A 23,826-nucleotide genomic window follows, 5' to 3' on the forward strand; every position below is an offset into this window, starting at 1 on the left:
AATGAAGGATAATGTACAATTTTTGAATACAATTATACAAATATATGATCCTTCTCATGTTCAAGAGCTTACCCTAATTTAAAACAAGAGTGCACACCAAACTGTATAACCCAGAAAACCAGAAAATTTGTAAATAATGCTAAATTTTGAGGGCTATATTTCAGGTATCAATAAAGACAAGGGAAGACACAGGATACTTTGTGGAGAAAACAGACCTTCAAAGATGAGACAAGTCTCGAAAGGTATATGAAAGACACACTAGACCATAGTTCCTCCCTCTCACTCATTCTTTCTGCCTTTCTCCCTTCCTTTCATTCAATGAATATTATTAACTGATCACCACCAGGAACTGTGCTAAACATTGGGAATTCAGGGTTTGGTGACACAGAGTCCTTGACATAAAGCTCATTGATGACTTGAAATTCTGAGTGAAAACAGGGAAAGGATAAACAATGTTACATGGGCAAGCAAACAAATAAGCTCAAAGCCAATTTTGAGGAAGCCAAGGAAATATGTCCATCTAAATACGGCAATTTTAGGTTGCAAGTGACATGGAAATCAAGACTTGGTGTGGGAGAAGTCTAGGAGGTAATATTATAAACTAGAACTTTTTGTGGTTCCTTTAATAAAATCATTCAGAAAACATTTACAGATTGATAATAGAAACAAATGTCTACAAATAAATAAAAATGTTAAGTAGATCTTCAATTTTTCATGTAAACTGAAGTAGTACTTCATGTCAACTATTTAGATTTAGGGAATACATTTTTCCAAATATTTATTAATTTTTTCCCTCTTTCCAAACAGTTCTCTAAATGAATCTCTCCCCAAATAGATCTTATGTTGAGAATTTTTGACACTGGAGGCTCTCCTCTGCTGCCACTCGGTTTGGGCTCAGCACCTGAGTATTCCCTATGGATAGGAATCAGAAAAACATTCCCTATCAGAGAATATCTCCAGTCCAGCGCCAAAAGCAGAGAAAAAGAGTTTCTGCAGAGAAAGGAGACCTCAGATCTCCCCAGACAACACCCAAGGAGAGCAACAGAAGAAGAATTCCCTTGGTTTTCCCATCACCCTCTAATGAGGCACAGGAACTACATCCAGCTGGTGGAAAAGGAAACAAATCTTTCCAGCAGACTGGTATGTCTCTATGACCAACGAACTCTAGCATTTCCAAATACTAGAACCACCACTGACTTCTCCTCAGAAGCAGCACATAATTATTTCACAGAGTGTAATTCTCTAGCCATACCCCATTAGCTGGTTTCTGCATATGGTGATATTAATAACTGTTCAGGTTATTCACAAAATGTTGCCCTAGATAACCTAATTCACTTTATAACCTAAAGAACTTGATTAGGAAATAATTTAATCACCAGAGTATCTTTTCTAACCTCTAACACTGCTGACTGGAAAGAGGTCCTAACACTAGAGTGGGAAGATGGAAGCAAATATATTAATACAGTTTTATTGGAAAGAATCATAAAAATATAACATTAGCCACTAAAGAAATGGGTTGTCTCATTTTTTGACTATAACCCACAGGGATAACATACTTACATATTTTACATCATGAACCAGTAAATAATCATACAAATTTTTAAATACACAACTGGTATCACCCTATGAAGGATACCCTGTGATTTTTAAAAATTCTTTTATAGTTTAATTGTGATTATTTTTAAATGTTCATGCAGTAACCAAGAAATTTTTGCCTCAGTTAATATAAATCTCTAGAGAAGTTTTAACATGTACTGTATGGCACTAGGGATAATTTTTTTTTGACTTAGGAATTGATCTCTTCACTAATACTAATCACAAATGATTTTTAACATTCTCAGGAACACGTCCCCTACATCTTCAGCCACTATAATAGTTTTGTCATAGAATACCACATTTACTTACCCATAAACATTGCTGCTTAGCATCCTTCTTGCAGAAACACATTTCAAAAAATGTCCCCAAGAGTCAATGCAATTGATATATCTATGGCCAGCCCCGGGCCAGCCCCACAACCTTCCTCTAAAATGACAGCCCCTTTTTCTCCCTACCCACACAAGTCAGGAGGAGACTCCTAAGTGAAGCTGACACCCAAGATCCAAATTGCATACCCGACCAAAGAAGAACCAATCCTTTGGCTGGGAGGTAAGTCACAGTCATGCCTGAATGATAGTGAAAGTCCCCAAACACTTAATAAAGAAGCTGCCAGAGCACCCTTTATAAGGCCCTTGTCTTTAATTTTGGGGGGAGGCTTGTGTTTTTTGCTCTTTTGATACACCATTTTTAAGCTAGTTTAAGTTTCTGTTACTTGCAACCCAACAAATTCTGACAACAGACAATTCAAAAGATCATTGCACTTATGCAGATAAATAATTCCAAATAATAAAGAGTTTTCTAGAGTCCACACATTCATAAGAAAATAAGGCAAGCATTTACCAGGCAAGAATATTTGAGTATTGTACTCTGATTTATTAATTTTCATCATAAGTTTAAAAAGTATAACGAGTGAGTGAATTCCATATTTTATGTCACTTTTTAAAAAAATATTACACTTTATATAAACTCCATTATTCCTACTTAGTTATTAATTGGATTTTTTAGTATGTAACTTCCGGAGTCAAGCTCTCCACACAAACATTTTCATGGAGACATTTAAACAATTTAAACCACCTATCTGTCCTCTTATTTGTACAGATTTTAAACTGCACACTACTCATCTGTCTTTCTAGGCAGTGCAAAATGATTCACTAAATTCACAATACTCAGCTCACTAACATTTTATGACCCAAAACAACCTTAGAAAAGTTAAAAAGTGCCCAGTTACTTTTCTTTCTTTATCAGATATGGTGTATGACAACTTGAAGAAGACTATTATAAGCAAAATCTTATGATCAACAGCTTACCAATGGTCATTAACACAATTCAGAAAAAACTAAATGCCTTTGAAAACATACAAGGCAGAATCCATTACATTAAAATAATATTAATAATAAATTATTTTAAAATAGATGTGGACTTCAAAATGAAATTGGGGGTATGTTTTAGTAGGGTTTTTTTGGTGGGGGGAGGTTGTACTATACAACTCACATACATTTGTGTGTTTGGTTATAATGTGTACTTGTACATTTACACAATCAATTGATTAATCTATCTATATTTCCCTCCTACCCTCCGTCCCTTGTAGGGAAACAAAGTATCAAAAACGTGCTCACTTGGCATGGATTAGAAACAAATTCTGTTATACTTCTTCCTGATTCATTTTAAAATAAATATTTAGGGTCCCATGGAGACTACATAAATAAATTCAACATACAGTAATATTATGAGAAAATCAAAGTTACAAATAAAATTTTAAAAATTCCATTTATTTGACAAAATATATTGCAAAAAACTACCTAATACAATTCTTGCCACATAAGCTTTTTGGCTCAGAATACCTCAGATCACTATTATACTTTCTTAACTTTTATAAAACTACAGTTGAGCTGAAAATTAATATGAAACACACACAGTGAATAAATTCACATTGACAAAGAATTATACCTCTGTTGATGTATGCTTTTGTGTGTTTTTGTTTTTTTATTCTTTTTGGTGTTATTTTTAATGATACAAGGCAGTGAGTGGTCATAGTTCTATGTGTCAATTAAAAGAAGAAAAAAATCCTCCCCTACATAATGAACTTTTTCCGCCTCCACATAATGAAATTCACAAAAGAACAAATTACAATTCTTTTGTCACCACTTGTTGACAAATCTGTTTAATGTTTGTAATAACAGAGTGGGTATACAACATATGATGCCATAAACAATATTATGAGGCTAGCAAAACTCAATTACGTAAGTTTGACATTTACAAGAGACAGGCTAGACTACTCATTAAGCAAGTCTGGAAAGTTAAGTATTTTTTATTATAAACTTCTGAAGTGTTTACCATTTGTTAAATATTATAGTAGAAAGCCAGCAAGTAGACTCTGATTTGAATAACTAAGCATTCTAGTTTTACATTTTTCCTTTCTTTCAAAACATTCCTCCTCAACTATACAATTTTTACTTATTACTCTGAGTAAGAAGAAAATGAGTGGGAACACATCTTAATTTATATGTTACTTAGGCCAAATGTCCACATATGTTTTTTTGGCTGGAAGTTAAAATTCAAATATGTATATGGGAATAATGAATGAGCAACCTATTTTACTCAGTGTTGTTCTGAAAATAAGTTAAGAAGTCAGTTTTTGTCTTAATCTTCTCCTCTGATTAGCTCTGCAACCCAATCTAATTTTAGCTTCTAATTTTTAAACCTAGAAGTTAAATTATCTGCTCTTTTCAATTTATTGGGTTGTGATGAAGATCAAATGGCAGAAAATTGTCAAAATGCACAGTTAATAGCAAAGTCTAAAGAAGGTACTGAATTTAGCAAGCTGAAAAAAACTTTTTTGATCATCTGCTCCTATTAAGCATTAAAAATACAATAGGTATAGTCTTACTGTAATACTTTTAATTTCTTGGTATAAGAATATTTGATATATTAATCAAGAAATATTTATTGAACATGTATTATTGGTTTTAAACTGTTCAGGGAACTAAAATAGGGACCTAATAAAATCATTTAATTTTAAAACTGAACATAAAATACCTTTAAAGAGCAAGCTCTCTAACTCTGCAACACCATTTCTTTGCATATAGTGATTGCTAGATTCAATTGACTCAGTCTTTTACTAACCTATAAATTAGATGACATACTATATTAAAATCTATATTCTATAATGTAACAAAGCTGTGAATAGTACGGATTCTGAGTGGCTGGGATAGGGTAACCTATCCCTATCATAATTCTGAATCTCCCACATATCTAAACATATTTTTAAAAAGAAGAAAAATAAAACTCACACTCTCAGCATAACTAACAGGCAGAGAATATCCAAATTTTAAATGGTCTATAAATAGAAGCAAGGAAAGCAGTCTTAGAAAGGTAACACTTCAGTGGCAGAAATAGTTAAAATGAAGTAACTTTGGAAACTGTGAAGAAAAAAAGACGCAAGAGAGGAAAACTTAAAATCTTTCAGGAAAAAAAAAATGCAAGTAAAAATAAGGAAAGGACACATACATTTTTGTCAAGAACATGAAGGGTATGAGATTTTACCCTACTAGCAAGTTAACAAATTAGTCTGCCTTGATTTCATGGATGTGGAAAGAAGACACAAAGATTCCTGGGATAGAGATAAAGACAGTTTGTTTCTCACAGCAATATCTGTAGCTAAAGCATCATCATTTGAGTGTGTGTGTGTGGGGGGGAACATAATTTAAAAAGCCAGATGGTAGCAACCTAGTGAAAAATATATGCACCATGTATAACAGAAAAAGAGCTATTTGTTGCAATATATTTAAAAATTCTTAAAACTTTAAGGGGAAAAGAAAGACCAAAACTCAATAGGAAAAAAAAAACTGGCAAAACACAATTCACAAAAAAATAAATATTTTACAATGGCCTTCATAATAAAACAAATTAAAATTACAAGATGCTATTTCTGACTTACCAAACTGGCAAACACTCTTTTTTGGCAAGGGTATCATGAAATAGATACTTTTACACATTTCTGGTGGAAATGCAAATTGATAATCCTTATAGAAACAAATTTGGCAATAACAAAACTACACAAACATTTATCTTTTTACTCTGAAATCCCACTTTTAGGAATTTATGCTTAAGATATTCTTCCAATTACAAAAAAAAAAAGAAAAGAAAAGAAAAAAACGCCACACACAAGGTTATTCATGGTAGTAGTGTATATAATTGGAAAAATTAGAATTAAACGACATATCCACACACAGGAAAGTGCTGAGTAAACTTATAATGAAGTACGAGACAGCAGTTATAAAGAATGAGAAAGCAATCTACATACTGAAATACTATGATTTTCTCTATACAATTATCAAGTAGAAAAACAAAGTGAAAAAGAATACCACAGCTTGTGTGTAAGAAAGAAAGAGAAATAATTAAAGATATAGTTCTCTAAGTATATAGTTTTGTACAGTTCTCACTTTTGAAACCATTACGTGTAACCATTAATGAAGCAAACAAACAAACAAAATCAATAAGGATAAGAGAAGGAAAAACCAACTTAAAATGGGATACAACAGAAAGAATTGAACCAAACTATATTTCCAGTGAATAACATAACCACATTGAAAGGAGTGGAGAAGAAAGTAACTTTGGAAATTAATATTGGACTAAATAAAAGGATAAATTTGACTAAATAAAATATTTGACTAAAGATAAAAAGAATTCTAAACAAATACTGAATGCTAGTTGGTAAGTTTCTTTTTTCAGAAGCATGAATTAGCACTTCTGAAATTACTTTCTGTTATTTTAGGATTGATTAAATTAGTATATAGATTATGAATAACAGAAGCCAGATTTCTCACTATCAGAAAAAGAACTTACGAATACATAAATAGGAAAAGAAAGAATGAACTCTATGATGTTTGACTGGAATTAGAAGTATCAATGTGAACCTTTAGTTTTAATAGAGATAAATCGACAGATTCAGAAATAGGCATAGATGTATGTGTGTGTGTGCACGTGCACACAATTTGTTTATTTCCTATCTCTGTCCTTTGAGTGGACGTAGAACAAAGACACCGCACCAGCAATGAGCACACCTAGTACCCAAATATTAGTTTCTAAATACTATTTTCCACTAAAAGGAACATGGTTCCTTAGAGAAATGGAGCAAGACCTAGAGCAGGAAAAGTATAAGATAAGGCAGAAAATAAGTCATCTATGAATGACAGGAACCTGCCAAAAGGAGAGAGGAGCCAGTTTGAGTTTCTCTCTCACATACAGTGAAAGACAAGGATAAAACAAATTTGGTAAAATAGTATTTGGGGAACACAGGTGAAAGGTATATGAAAATTTTTGCATTATTCTTTCAACATTACTATACGTCTGAGATATCAAAATAAAAAGTAAAAAATGGAAAGCTGTGAAAATCTGATCAAAATTCAAATTATCTGAATATCCATTAAATCTAAAAATTTGGATTTAGACTAGATATGAAAAGTCTCATGATTTGTTCTTTAATATTCTTTACATATCAAAAAACTGACTTCCCAGATAGAAAGGGGGGAAAAAAGTTGGTTTTAATATATATGTTTCACAAAACAGGTATGTTTCAATTATAAATAATATTAATAGACAAAGACAACCGGAATATGAATAGAAAAACTATCATTCTTCTTTACAAGATTAGTCAAGTGTGTGGAAGAACAACATTTACAACAAATTAAGGGCACTTCTCCTTTCGATCTTTATCCAGATTCCATGGTGTCCTAGGTTCTATGAGGGACACCTAGTCACTTCCTTAAAAGATGCTTGATAAGAAAATCAAAAAAGATGTTCACAAAACAGTCATCATAACGTTAGGATACAATTATAAAAGAGGAAGTATAAAGATCACTGATTTACATAGATAACCAACCAGCCACTAACCTAATAATGCACTATAATATATAAGGTTATATAATAAGTTAATAAATACTCTTAATGAGTGCCTTAAAAGCTACAGGATATATATAGACTATATCTAGGAAAAAAAACAGATATTATTGGTTGCCTTTGGAGAAATAAACTGGGTAATGTTTAGGAGAAAAACTTTTCACTGTATGCTCACACTTGCTTATACCTTATGATTTTGAATTTGGAATTGTGTAAGTGTGAAGAGGGAGCCCATGAACCCCATGAAGAAAAGGAAACGATTTAAGAGAACTTCGCGAAACTCTCAGCAGCATATCTAACCTTTTATCTGTATATGGCTGAATATTTCACCTTCTCTCTTGGACTATCACTATGAATAAACTGTCCTTGTTCTAAAAGACCAATCCATTCCCTTGGGTACTAGATCCATCCTCTCTCACCTGCTCAAAGATATTGCTCCAACAACTCTTCCTTCATTCTACTGTATTCAGCTTTTCCTTTTCTATAGGAACATTTTCATCAGCAAACAAGCTGTACTAACTCCTAATATTTTAAAAAATCCTCCCTTGACTCTACTTCTTTTAGGTACTTCCCTGTCTTTTTTCTTCCCTTACTGCAAAACTCCTGAAAAGATTTGTCTATACTGGTTATCATTGGTTTCTTTCCTCTCACTCTTTCTTTAAACCCATCCCATTTAGGCTTGCTTTCTCCTCTAATGCTCCAATCAAACTGTTCTTGTAAAACGATAACCTATGTTTGCTAAATCCAACTATTAGTCCTCATCTTATGTCTTAGCAATACTCAACCTCCTTGATCACTTGTTCTTCCTTGAAATCCTTTCTTCCCCCATTTGGCTTCCAGAATAACACATTCTTTTGGTTTTCCTCTTATCTTGGTCTTCTTTATAAGTTCCTCCTCGTGTTCCTCATTTCTTACTGCTGAGCTGAGTTTTAGGACTCTTTTTTTTTTTCTATCTTAACACCATTGGTGTGTCAACAAATCTCATGACTTTAAATACTAACATTCAGATTCATACTTTTATCCCATACCTCTCCCAGGAACTCTCCAGAAATAGAGATCCAAGTACAAACTTGACATCTCCAGTTAGGTATCTAATAAAAATCTCAAAAACAAACTCCTTATCTTCACTTCCAAATCTGTTCCTCCCTCACTTTTCTCCATCTTGGTTAATAACAATGTCATCCTTCCAGTTTCTCAAGTCAAAAGTCTTGGAATCATCTTCGACTTCTTACTCTCGTACACTACATCCAATTCATGAGCAAATGCTTTAAGGTCTGTTTTCAATCAATACGGAGTTGATGTTCAATATTCCTGAATTTACCTACTGCCTAAAATTTATTTGTAATCCCAAAATTAATGCACACGGTGCTTTCCAGGTCAATCATAGACATGCACACACACAAAGCGGTGAAGGAGTTGCCTGACACACACGTTCCCAACTGAAGGTGAATAGGCTATGCACTGGCTTTTTTTTAGCTCTCATACTGTGAACTGTGCTTTCTGCAGTCTATTTAGCTCTATATGTTTTGCATTTTTTTGTGTGTTTTGTTCATAACTTTTCTGTTTAAAACGCCCTGAACACAGTGCTGAAATGCTATTTATGCTCAAGAAGGCTGTGACGTGCCTTACAGAAAAAACTGTGTTAAACACCCTTATTTAGTTATGAGTTATAGCACTGTTAGCTGTGAGTTTAACGTTAATGGTTCAACAATATATATTGAAGAAGGTGTCTTTAAATAGAAAGAAACACACATAAAACAATGCATTGTTTCGTGTATTTGGTGATGTGTTGATGAACTGTCAAAAATATTGTGGCCCCGTTTATAAGAAGCTAACGCCTTATGTTATATCCACTAGGGGCAATTAACTCAGTTAATGCAGATTTAGTATTCACAGTAATTTTATAGAGCACAAGAACAGTAGATAACAATAATCAATTGAATATCTAGAATTTGACCATTTCTCATCACCTCTGCTGCTACCACCCAGGTCCAAACCAGCATAAGCCCTTGCATGGATCATTCCTTCAATCGCCTGGAAGTAACTCGTCTCCTTACTTCCATCCTTCCCCTACCCTCAGACTATTCTCAACAATGCTACCAGGACTGTCCTGCGAAAATGTAAGTTACTTTATGTCATTCTTCAGCTCAAAACCCAATAGCTTCCTATCTTACTCAAAGTAAGAGCCAAAGTGTTTTAAAGGAACTACCAAGATCCTACATACGCTCTCCTTTCTTGCCACCACCATCATTCTTCCTCTCTGTTCTAATCTCATATCTTTATACCTTTATGGATCCTTCAGTGCCAGCCACAGGTAATGGTAACACTCCTCAAATATTCCAACCATGATCCCATCTCCATAACTTTGCTTTGGCTTTTCCCTGTCTGGAGTCCTCTTTGCCCCCTATAACCACATACTTCACTCCCTCATCTCCTTCACTCTTCATTTAAATGTCTCTTTCTCCATGATATCTAACCTGATCATCTTCCCAACACCCTACCTACACAGTGCTTTCTCCATCAGACTTATTACCGTCTACAATACTATGTTTCACTTCATTATTTTATTCTTTTAATTAGCAATCTTCTTCTCTAAAATGTAAGCCTGATGGAGGCAGGGGCTTGGGGATATTTTGTTATCTACATTATTCCTAATATAATAACAGTGCTTGGCACATAACGAGAAAATATATAAATTGATATAGTTCTTATTTTTAAAAAATTAAATTTAAACAAACAAAATTCTTAAAAAATTAAAAGTTATAGAAAGATTACAATTTTACCTTCTGCATCTGTTTAAATCATCTTTCTAGTAATCAAGTCCAAAACTAATATTGTTAAGGAGATCACCTATAAAATATAGAGGAAAGTCAGCAAAAAGATTTAACTTCTCTTAACCTCTTTGTATGTGAAACTTATCTTTGTTTATTTAATAAAACTAAGCAAAGGAGGGAGAAATCAAATAATTATGCTTCCATTTTATTTTTAGGAATTTATCTCCAGAATATAAATGAATCATGTAGCATATTCTATCCCACATAATACTTCAGCATCAGATGATAATATTATAACTGTCACGACAATTTCTGCAGCTTTAATCAAATTCAAATTAGAGTACTAACTAAAAGTGTCATTACTCTTTATGACCTTGCAAAGATCCTATCATATTAAGCCTCATGCAGTGAAAGGCCTTCGTGCCATCGGTTAGTTGTTGCTATATCGCATATTCATAAGGAGGTCCAAAATAAGAGAAAGCCTCTCACTTTCAATAGAATTGATGATCAACGAACATAGCTTGAACTCTACTTTGTTCTTTAGAGAGTCCTGTATCCAAAATGCATTTCTTCTGTATGTTGAATCGAGAGGTAAATTTGAATTTCAGAATATTTTTCTAGAGGACCTCCATACACTAACCATATGTAATTCTGATTTTGAAAGATCTCCAAGATTTAGAGATTATTGAATAAGAAGGCCAGTTACCATTCTTAGTGGACTCAAAATAAGGAAATCCACTAAAATTGCCTTTAAAAAGTTTCATTCATTTTTAAAATTTTGATTTATTTAAATATAAATTTAACCATCTGTCTGAGGTCTGAACTCATTTTAACCTGGTTTTCATTATTAAAGTACTCTAAAGAGACAACTCAATGGATCTAATCCATTTTAATTGGCTATAAAATATCACAGAACTATTCAGAATATATGAAGAGGCAATTTAAGAAAATCTACTTCCAATTACAAAAAAGTTTACTTGTGAATGAGACCTAGTGCTAATTCCCCACATTCTAGCAGTAGGTAACCTCTTACTCTGTCTCCTTAGGGTAGTATGGGCTTGTAAATAATCAGGGAATTTACCAATCCCTTAGCACTCTTTTTAGTTTCTCATAGAGAAAGAAGAATTTGAAAAGAGTTTGTTTCCCACTCTTGTTATAAAAGTGTGTGAAGAGAGCTCCTTTCAAACTTCTCTACACTGACTGATATGGGCATGTGTAATGTGGCTCATTCTGTCTTATTTCTTTATCCTGAGTATGACATGTGGTAAAACAGAAGCATTCAGACTTCTACCCGCATAAAAGAAACCCTCACAAATGCTGTTGTGGGTTATTTTGAAGTTTGGTAAATATAAAACCCTATAGTAATTCTAACCATACAGAATCAATTAAATAGGGTACATCAGAATGTATAACTATGAGGCAGTTATTTTGAACAGTTTTTCTGATATTTCAGTGTATCTTCAAGTAAACTAAAAACTTCCAAGAAAAATCATATTTAAATTCACTTAATTCAATACCATATGATTCAATATGGTATTGCTTAAATTTTAACACGCATTACATTTACTCTTAAAATTATTTTTTAACTTTAGAAAAAAGTACTACATGGCAAGTGATCAAGGGCCTATGCCAGCTATATGGGGAAAGATGATATATGTATATATGTATACATATACTTATATAGCACATATATATACACATATATATATATATATTCTACAACATAACTAAGTGGGGCATTATAGTCAGACAGAAAAACCTGAGAATAAATAAATTCATACAACTCTCAGAACAAATGATTAAAGAAGATGAAATACACTAAAACTCCAAAACTTAATGTGTTAAGTAGAAACACGAAACATTTAAGAAAAGACCCAAATCAAAACTATTCAGGCAAAATCTACAACACCTGCGATGAAAAATACACTGCTAGGATAAAAGCAGATTAATGATGCAGAAGATTAGTTAATTTTAGACATAGCCATAGAAAATAGCCAAAATAAAACAGAAAAAGAAAAAAGACAAGAGAAAAAAAAAAAAGAACAAAGCATCAGTAGGCTGTGAGACAGCTACCAGCAGCCTAATGTATGTGTAAATGGAGCATCCGAAGGAAAGCAGAAAGAGAGGGGGTAGATAGGAAATGTATGTGAAGAAATAATGGCTGAAAGTTTTTCAAACTGATGAAAACTATAAACTCTCAGATATAAGAAACTCAGAAACCACAAACACAAGACAAAAAGAAAAACTGCAGCAAGCTATATCATGACTAATGTGCTCAAAACCAATGATAAAAAACAAATCGTAAAAGTTACCAAAAGAAAATAAAATGTGTAGAACAACAAACACAAGGATTAGAGTAGATTTCTCCTTCATGTGACATTACAGCAACATCTTCAAAGACCAGAACGGGGAAAAATACTGCCAAGACAGAATTCTATCCCCAACAAAAATATGTGTAAGAAATGAAGGTGAAATAAAAATTTTTCAGACGTATGAAAGCTAAAATATCTACAGACTTACAAGAAATGTTAGTTATTCATGCAAAAGTAAAATGATATCAGATAACATAACAAATGCTAGAGAAGATAACTAAATAAATAAATATATGAATGTTTTGCTTTAATTTTAAAGATAATATACTGTTTAAACAAAAATAAAAACATTAACAATAGAGTATGAAGTTTACAACATACGTGAAAATAAAATATATCAGAACAATAGCACAAAGACTGGAAGACTATTTTAAGGGTCTCATTTTATACATAAAGTGGTATGATATCACTTGAAGGTATACTAGGGTAAATTTTAAAAAATAACTAAACAAAAAGTTATATCTAGTAAGACAATACAGGAGATAAAAAGAAATCTTAAGAAAATTTTTCAATTAGTCCAAAAGAAGGCAGAAAAGGGGTAAGGAGAAGAAAGAACATGGAACAAAGAGAAAACAGACTGTAACATGACAGATTTAAACCTAACATTATCAAAAATCACATTATATACAGTCTACCCCAATTAAAAGGTAGAGATTATCAAGATAAGACCTTACTATATGCTGCTTACAAGAAGTGTACTTCAAAAATAAAGACTGAAACAGATTAAAGTTAGAGGATGAAGAAAAGATATACCATGTAAACACTAATCCAAGTAAAGCTGGAGTAGCTATATTAATGTCAGATAGAATAGATAACACAGCAAAGAATACCACTAAGGACAATAAAGGAGATGAGTCATAAAAAGAATATAACAATCTCGACTTTATATACTTAACACAGTTTCAAAATACACAGAGCAAAAAACTGAGAGAAATGAAAGAAGAAACAGACACATCCACAATTACAGTGCGGATTTCATCTCCCCTGCCTCAACAAGTAGACAGAAAATCAGTAAAAACATTAAAATTGGAATAACAACATTAACCAACTGGACTAAGCCGACAATACAGACCACTCCAACCAACAGAACACGTATTCTACCAAGTGCACAAGCAGAATTCACCAAGATGAACCATACTATGGGCCATATAACATGTATACATAAATATAAAGGAATAGAGTCATAAAAAATATTCTCAGACAAAAATGAATTTAAATTATGAATCAAAAATAGAAACATCTCTGGAAAAATGCGCAAACTTTAGGAAACTAAATAATACACTTCTGAAAAACCTATGGATCAAAGAAAAAGACAAAAATAAAAACAAATTAGAAAGTATTTTAAATGGAATAAATATGGAGGCACAATATATTAAAATGTATGAAATGTTGCTAAAACTGTACTTAGGGAAATTTATAGCACTAAATGCATGCATCAGACCAAAAAAAAAGAAAGAAAACTGTTCTCAAATCAGTGATCTTAGCTTCCACATTAAGAAAATAGAAAAACTGCTAAAAACTAAGTCTAAAGCAAGCAGAAGGAAATAATAAAGATTAGAGCATAAGTCAACTAAATATAAAGCAGAGAAACAGAAAAAAAAAAGGAAAAAGAAAAAACCAGCAAGTGTTGGCAAGGATGTGGAAAAAAGGGAATTCTCATGCACTCCTGGTGGGATAAATTGGTGCAGCCACTATGGAAAACAGCATGGAGGTTCCTCAAAAAATTAAAAACACAGCTACCATTTGATCTAGCAATTCCACTTCTGGGCATGTACCTGAAGAAATCGGTAACATTAATTGAAAAAGATATGTGCACCCCTATGTTGATTACAACATTGTTTACAATAGCCAAGATTTGGAAGCAATCTTAAGTGGCCACTGATAGATGAAGATATAAAGAAGATGTGAAATACACACACACACACACACACATACACACACATACACACACACACACAGACAGAATGGAATATTACTTAGCCATAAAAAAAAGAAAACTTGCTATTTGTGACAACATGGATAAACCTAGAGAGTATTATATTAAGGGAACTAAGTCAGAGAAAGACATATACCATATGATTTCACACATATGTAGAATCTAAAAAACAAACAAATGAACAAAAAAACAATACAGAAACAGTCTCAGACACAGAAAACAAACTGATGACCACTAGAGGGGATTGCGGTAGGGAGATGGGCAAAAGAGGTGAAGGGGATTAAGAGTACTAACTTCCAATTATAAAATAAATTTACCACAGGGATGTAATATACAGCATAGGGAATATAGTCAATAATATTGTAATAACTTTGTATGGTGACTGGTAATTACTACTCATAGTGATGGTCATTTCATAAGGTATATAGATGTTGAATCACTGTTGTACACCTGAAAGTAATATTGTATGTCAACTATACTCAAATTTTTTAAATAATCTAGTACTAAGGCAAACAATTGATCACTCGATCAATCAATCAATCAATCAATCAATCAATAGATCAATGCTGTAGAATGACATAATATAAAAAATAAATTTTTAAAGCTGTTCTTTGAGAATATTAATAAACCTTTAGCTAGAATGATTAGAAAAAAAGGAGAAACCTTTAGCTAGAATGATTAGAAAAAAAGGAGAAAAGACACAAAGTACCAAAATCTAGTATGAGAAAGAAAATGTCACCAAAGATTCTACAAATATAAAAAGGTGGATAAGAGAACATTATAAACAACTTAATGCCAATAAATTCAACAACTTAAATTAAATGGACAAATTCCATTAAAGATACAACTTACTAAAAGTCAAACAATAACAAAAAAGATAAACCAAACAGCCCTATATCAATTAAAGAAATTGAATTTATAGTTTAAAAACCTTCACAAAAAAGGAAAAAGATAAAACAAGTAGACCCAGATGGCTTCACAAGTGAATTCTACCAATATTACAGAAATATTACCTATAGACCACAAATCTTTCTAGAAAACTGAAGAGGAGGTAATCATTCAGAAGACAGCATCACCCGTATGTGAAAATGAAATAAAGTTATAAATGAAAAATTATAAACAAAACCTTAGCCAACCATATCCAATAATATAAAGAATGATAATATGTCATGACCAAAAGGAGTTAACCCAGGAATGTGAGGTTAGTGTAGTATATCAAAATCACACAAACAATTTGTCATATTAAACCAAAAAGAAGAAAATAATTTCATCTTGATACAGAGAAAGCATTTGACAAAATCCAACATCCATCCTGAAGTACAAATAGAAAGGAATTTCTTCAACCTGATTAAAAAAAATAGTCTGAAAAACTACAGCTGAAATCATACTTAATGGTGAAAGTCTTTCTCCCATGTTCAGAAGCAAGGCATGTTTGCTCTTTTAATTTTTACACATTATACCGGAGGTTATAGCTAGGGCAACTAGGCAAGGAAAAAAAAGCAAGACATTCAGATTGGAAAGAAATAGTAAATCACTTTATTCACAGACAACATAATCCTGTAGGAGGTGCCTTTGCAGTCATTTACTTTTTGTAAGGATGATGTGATGGCCAATTTTACCATTTACAAGCATTTATTCAGACCTTAGTTCAAATACAAGCTATGTAGAGTCACAAAATTGCTTTATGGCTAAACCTAACCACATGTTTAACCAATTGAAAGTGTTCAGAACTTAATTTACAATAGGAAAGTTAAAACCTGTGTATTTTGCATTCAGAAACCTTTTATTCTAAAACTCAATCTGTTATCAAGAAATACTATAAATTACTAACTTCAGCTCAGTAAGCTAAAATTATTTTGGTTTTTCTCAGTGCACATGTTATAAATAGTATCAATAGACTAATGTCCAAATTAGTCTAAATCAATTTAATACAAACATTTGCTCCCTCAGCACAGCACACACCAAGACAAGATGAACGTCTAAGTATTACCTTGTTTTGTACACCTGAAACTAATAAATAAATTAATTAATAAAAAAAAAAAAAAAAAAGATATATTACAAAAAAATTAATTAAAATGACGCTACATTCATGCTGCAAATGAGTACTATGCTTTGCATTAGACTGAACATAAACTAATGTTCCATTGGACGTAATTCTATCATTCAAAATTTAAAGTTTTTCGTGTAATCCATACAGCAGGAGTCAGAAGTTTGGAATTTCAGCATTAACACAGCCTTCCTGCTGATAGACTACTATCTACTACTAACCTCCAGTTGCAATAACTGAGCCCTTGACTCCGAACCCACTCTTGATCAAATATAGAATTTAACCCTGACTATAGGAATTATTTCCAGGCCATGTCTCTCAAAGCCTTGTCTTCTCCAGCTGGATGCCATATGACTGGGGTTATACAGACCTTTCCCAAGGCCTTCTAATTTCTAAAGTAATGACTCTAGATGCCAGAACCAAAGCTTGGGTAGACACTCCAGAAGTGCCCCAGCCGTTCCTAAGGCCCATTCCTAAGTGCCCTGGTCTGGCCTATCCAGATGAACTATAGTTCTGACATAAAGCCTGTAAATGTTGGAAAACTCTCCATACATCATCTTTATAAAGACTAAATAACTTCACAAAAGAACTCTTTTTTCCATGTTAAACCTAGAATCAGTTTGAAAACAGAAACAAAGTTTACAAAAATACAGCTTCACACTGTTTCATGTAAACATGAGTATAAAGAGTTTTGATTGGTTTCATTGTAAAGGAAAAATTTACATGTCTCATACATAAAACACAATTACATACGAACGTATTTTAAAAATATGTATTTCATAGGATATACGTTGATTTAATGGGAGTAATCAAATTCTTGAAAATAGGAAAATACTATCAACTAATAACTTAGTGATAGTATTTTCAGAAGTATTTTATTTACATTTCAGAAAGACAAATGTACATAAGCTTGCATATTTTAACTTCAGGAAATTCAATCAAATAATACATCTCTAAAGACCAGTTAAAACTATACAGTACTAAAGATTTTCTGGTTGCCTTCCTACTATTAATATAACACTAAATAGTGCTTTATTTAGATCCAAAGTAATAAAAAACAATTGTTATCTGTGAATAATGTTTGATAATATAAGCTTAGGTACAAACACTATTTAAAACATTCTGACATCAGAATTAGATTTCATTTTTTTAAACAAAAGTAAAACAATATCATTAAAAATGGGCATCAAGACTTGGAGCAATTACGTATTTCTTTTCCTAACTAATCATTCTCCAACATACACAAACCTAGTGTGAAGTACTTAGTATAGTTGGATTACCATATAGTTGGATTAAATCATTACTTGTTCTGAGTGAATATAAATATGGTTATTTATAATATAGAGAACTAATTTGAGACTGCTAGCCAGGCATTAGGTAACGAACTTTATAAAATTAACAATTTTGACAAGTTGAGTAGAAATGCTAAATGTACACAACTATTTTTTTTTAATTAATTTTATTGGGGTGACAATTGTTAGTAAATTTACATAGATTTCAGGTGTACAATTCTGTATTACATCGTCTATAAATCCCATTGTGTGATCACCACCCAGAGTCAGTTCTCCTTCCATCACCATATATTTGATCCCCTTTACTCTCATCACCCACCCCCCACCCCCTTACCCTCTGGTAACCACTAAATTATTGTCTGTGTCTATGATTTTTGTACACAACTATTTTTAAACTACACTTGATGACTTAGCAAACTATCCCTTGTATAAAAGCTAAATTTTGAAAGAGGGTAAGATTTGGAGTTTCAAGTTAGAATGTCAACTACAAATGGGTAAGCTCCTTGAATGCCTAGGAACTACTGTGTCTTTCTCAATAACTTAAAGATAGAAAGTGCTCAGTAAATATTTCTTGATCATCTAGCACCCTTAAAAATAACAAAGGAATAGTAATTAGGTTTGAAAATCTATGAAATAACCACAAAATTTTGGAATTAAATCCAAGACTATCTAACTCCCAAATCCATGCTCTTTCTACTATGCCATTGTTTTTTCTTTTCTTCACTTAAATAACTTAGATAATTGAATTACAATAGCATTTTAAGAGATGTTTACATTAATAAAGACATTGCAGTCGCAAAATACTGATTGAGATACATGAAAAATAAATATTTAAAAATAAGGAGACCGTGAACATGGATTCATCCTCCCTAAAAAAAGCAATTGAAGCACACTGCAAGAAGCAGAAGCATGAAGTTAATTCTGGGAGGGGTGAGGACAGGAAGAGAGGGAAACATAAGGTAGATGTTGGAGGAAAGATGGGGAGGAGAGGGAGAGATGGAGGGAAAAAAGGAATGGTACAGAGATAAGGAACAAGGGAAAGAAGCAAGGAGGAGCAAGGTGGGCAGAGAGATAGGAAGAAAGGAAGGAAAAGAGGGATAGAGGGAGAGAGAACTACATCTGAATCAGTATCTCTTCAGTCTACTAGGAATAACAATAAAAACAGTGTTTTCACTGTGCAAGATATATCCAAATATAGAAGCTGTTTATTTCACTTACCTACAAAAATAACAAGATAATATACCAGTAAAGGGCAAAGAAAAATACATTAATAAAAGAGAAAGGTAAACTTAAGAGGCAAAAGAAAATAAAGCTTCTAATAAAGTTTATATTTATCCAGAAAGAATTTTTTTAAGAACCTCTAACTTTTATAATTAAAAAAAAAATCTAAATATGAAGACTGTTAAGTCACATTTAAAGAACATAAATCTCTATTTAAAACATTAGTTTCTCTTTCCCTTTACTTCCAAAACATCTTATGAAAATGCACTATAGACACATAAAATTAAGCTGTAAAGGCAAAATAGTGTTATAAAATGATCTTGTGATCTTAATGGCCTTTGAATACCATAGGTAAAAGGGGGTTATAAAGGCTTGTAAACAACCTTACAACCTTATTTTTCTTATTAGTACTCAGTAATTTAATAAGTAAATCTGATGCTACAGAGATAATTTTAAAACTTTGCATTCTATTACAGGCACTACATAATTTCATTTAGTATGCACTATTCAAAAATATTGTGCATCATTTAAAAAACAAAAAAGGTATTATTACATAGTTTCACAGTCTATTTTTGCTTATTTTAATATTTTTAATGCAAATTGATCTAAGTGGAATCAATCAACTCTTTATAAAGATAACTTTCAAATGATAAAAATAAAAATCATTAAAATGAGCATTTGTCATACTTTTGCCATACCTTTAGCTAAAGCTTCTTTATATTTCTCTTTGGCAGAATTCATTTCTTTTATTAATTGTCTATAGCTGGATCTTAATTTCTCTAATTCTGTCTTGGTAACCTGTCAAAAAACGAAATGCAAAAAAAATTTTTTTGTAATGCTTAAATTTACATTGTCAAAAACAAATTCCAAAGCATGAAATAATGAGTATTTTACTGCTTATAGGTCAGAGTTGCTCTTTAATACACTATTACAGACAATAAATTAAAAATTAGTTTAGAAATCAGTGACAAATTCAATAGCATACTAAAAAAGAAAAAACATTTCTTAAAAAGAAGAGCAAATCAAGAAATAGTGCTGTCATCATCTAAAATTTAAAGACCAATAAATTAATTTGCTGTGTACAGAAATATTTTCTCTAATAAAAAGCTAATTTAAATATTTATTTTAATTGTACAGAGTAACTCTGAGTTGTCATAATTAACCAGTTCTGACCTGAATTTCTTTGGACATTGTAGCATCTCTGAAAAGAAATTGCATCTAACAATCACTGCTGGCCAGACAGCAATCCTAACAGTGGTAATCGCATGCAAATGCATGTGATTATTATTTCTACAGAAAGTCTAGACAAATACAAGTCCTTGATTCTATAGTCAAAAAGTCATTTAAACAGCATTTGAGGAAAAAAATTAAGAAACTTAGATATTGGCTGAAAAGCTTCTAATAAACCTTCTCAGAAGACCAAGAAATCAGCAGCATGAAACACTTGCAAGAAGGACATAAGAAATTGGAAGAAAAATCTCAGAGCCCACTTTTAACAAACATTGCATGAACATTGATGATACAAAGGATGACATTACAAAAATAAGCAAAAATATCAAATTGATCCATGTGTTACTTAGAAGTGTGTTGTTTAATCTCCAGTATTTGGATATTTTATAGCTATCTTTCTGTTATTGATTTCTAGTTTAATTCCATTGTGGTCATACAGCAGACATTGTGATTTCTTTTGAATGTATTATATGATTTATAGTCTAGGATGTGGTCTGTCTTGTTGAATCTTCCATGTGAGCTTAAGAAGAATATGTACGCTGCTGTTGTTTGATGAACTAATCTATAGATGTTCATTATATCTTGTTGATTGATGGTATTATTAAGTTCAACTGTGTCTTTACTAATTTTCTGCCTGCTGGACCATTTCTCACAGGGGGTGTTGAAGTCTCCAACTGTAATAGAGAATTCATTTATTTCTCCTTGCAATTCTATCACTGTTTGCAGTTCTATCAATATTTTGATGCTATGGTGTTAGGCATATACACATTAAGGATTATTATGTCTTCTTGGAGAACTGACCCTTTTATCATTATGTAATTCCCCTCTTTATCTCAGATAAATTCCTTTGCTTTGACGTTTGGTCTGTCTGAAATTAATCCACCTACTCCTGCTTTCTTTTGATTAGTGTTAGCATGGTATAACTTTCTCTTATCCATTTACTATTAATTTATATGTAGTTTTATATTAAAGTGGGTTTCTTGTAAACAACATAAGATTGAATCTTGTTTTTTTATTCACTCTGACAATGTCTATCTTTTAATTGGTTCATTTAGACCATTTACCTTCAAAGTAATTATTAATATACTTAGATTAATACCTACCATATTAATTACTGTTTCCTATTTGTTACCCATGTTATTTATTCCTGTTTTTGTCTTTGTGGTTTTAGTTGGGTATTTTATATGATTCCATTCTCTCCCTTTTCTTAGCACATCAGTTATATTTTTTAAATTTTTTTTAGTAGTTGCCCTAGAGTTTGCAACATATTTTATAACTAATCCCAGTCTATTTTCAAATAACACTATCCTTATAGTAACAGAATAATTCTAATTCTTCCTCCCTGTCTCTTGTATCATTGCAGTCATTCATTTCACTTATATATGAGCAAATTAAACATCTATATGTATGTATACATACATACACACACAAGATATATACATTAGCATACATAACCAAATACATTCTTGCTATTATTATCTTCAATAAACTGCTGTTAGATCAATTAATAATAAAAAAAATAAAAGTTTTTATTTTATCTTTATTCATTCTTTCACTGACGTTTTTCCTTTCTTTATGTAGATCTGAATTTTCAACCTTATCATTTTTCCTTTTCAGTCTACTGGCAACAAATTCCCTCCATTTTTATCCATCTGAGAAAGTCTTTAAATCTCCTTTACTTTTGAAGGATAATTTCATAAGGTACAAAATTCTAGGGTTTTTTTTCTCTCAACACTTTAAATATTTCATTCTACTATCTTCTTGCTTGCATGATTTCTGAGAAATCAGGTGTAATACTTACATTTGTTCTCCTATTGGTGGGGTTTTTTTTGTTTGTTTTTTTTTACTCTGGCTTCTTTTGGGATTATCTTTGTTTTTCTGTAGTTTGAAATCAATATGCCTAAGTGTTTCTGGTTTCTGTTTTGAGGAGGAGGGGTGCTTTTTGATCATTTATTTTGTTTGGTATTCACTCAGCTTCCTGGATCTGTCATTTGGTGTCTGGCATTAATTTGGGGGAAATTCTCATCATTGTTTCAAATATTTCTCTGTTCCTTTCTCTTTTTCTTCTCCTGCTGGTATTCCCTTTACACATATATTGCACCTTTTGTAGTTGTCCTACAGTTCTGGAATATGTTGTTCATTTTGTGTGTGTTTTTCAGTCTTTGTTGTCTTTGCTTTTCAGTTTTCGAGATTTCTATCGATACATCCTCAAGTTTGGAGATTCTTTCCTCAGTTGTGTCCAGCTTCTTCACAAGCCCATTCTTCACAACTGTTACAGTGTTTTTGATCTCTAACATTTATGTTTGGTTCTTTCTTAGGATTTTCACCTCTCTGCTTACATTGCCTGCCTGTTCTCCTACACTGTCCACTTTATCTATTAGAGTTCCCAACATACAAAACAAAGAGATCACTGTTTTGAATTCCAACATCCCTGTATGTCTGGTTCTGATGCTTGCTCTGTCTCCTCTAACTATGTTGTTGCTTATTGGTAGTCTTTATCATTTTTTTCTTGATTACCAGGCACACTGTATTGGGTACAAACAATTTATGTAAATAGGTCTTTACTAATGTAGTAATAAGTTGCTAGGGGAGAGGAAGCATTTTATAGTTCTGCAATTATGTCTCAGTCTTCTACTGAGCCTGTGTCTCTGGACTGTGAATTCTGCCTGTGCTTCCCAGTCTCCACACCCCTGACGTTAGATAGGATGGCTAGAGTGGGCTGAAGTTGGCTCTTTCCCTTTCCCCAGGTCTGTTAGGCTCTGGTTAAACAGTTTCTCTTGAGTATGGTATAACTTTCTCTTATCTATTTACTATTAATTTATATGTAGTTTTATATTTAAAGTGGGTTTCTTGTAAACAACATAAGATTGAATCTTGTTTTTTTATTAACTCTGACAATGTCTATCTTTTAATTGGTTCATTGTCTATCCTTAATCCTTAATATCTATTTAATTGTCTATCCTTAATTGGTTTAAGGCCTGTTAAGAACAGAATGCTCTGACATATGTCAAATGGTTCCTCTTCCCCTCCCACTGCCAGGAATATAAGATTTTTCTCCAATATTCAATATAAGGACCTGGTAGAGATCTAGTAGGTAAAACTCACAAAAATGTGAGGTTTCCTCAATGACTGGGTCCTCCTAGAATTTTCAACTATCAGAGTAGTTCACACTTGTCAGTTACCATTCTGGTTTTCCTACAACAGCACTGGTCCCCAAGAGGTTGCTACTCTGATAAGTTGTGATTTTCTATATTTGCTTGCCAATCTCTCCAATTTTCAGGGTGGCCATTTGTCATATGATCTCATTTCTCTTATAAACCTAAGAAGAGTTGTTTATTTTTCAATTTGTTCAGCTTTTTGTTTGTTAGAATGGAGTGGCAACTTCCAAACTTCTTATATGCTGGACCAAAAATTAGAAGTCATAACTTTTAAAGTTGCTGAAGAACCAATTCATTATACT

At 32.2% G+C, this 23,826-nt stretch overlaps 1 protein-coding gene across 5 annotated transcripts in view; it reads right to left on the reverse strand.

The window, feature by feature from the left end:
• The window catches only part of FER (FER tyrosine kinase), a 375,071-nt gene that overhangs the window by 292,455 nt on the left and 58,790 nt on the right, over positions 1–23,826 (reverse strand). For all 5 annotated transcript variants that reach the window (XR_013993676.1, XM_081054207.1, XM_081054206.1 and 2 more), the window contains one exon: positions 19,835–19,934. Coding sequence is in view for 4 of the 5 variants with exons in the window: in XM_081054207.1 (XP_080910333.1) it covers positions 19,835–19,934 (100 nt within the window). In the remaining variant the exon portion in view is untranslated. The remainder of the gene's footprint in view (positions 1–19,834; positions 19,935–23,826) is intronic.

This window comes from Rhinolophus hipposideros (assembly GCF_964194185.1).
Source record: "Rhinolophus hipposideros genome assembly, chromosome: 7".
Classification (NCBI taxonomy): domain Eukaryota; kingdom Metazoa; phylum Chordata; class Mammalia; order Chiroptera; family Rhinolophidae; genus Rhinolophus; species Rhinolophus hipposideros.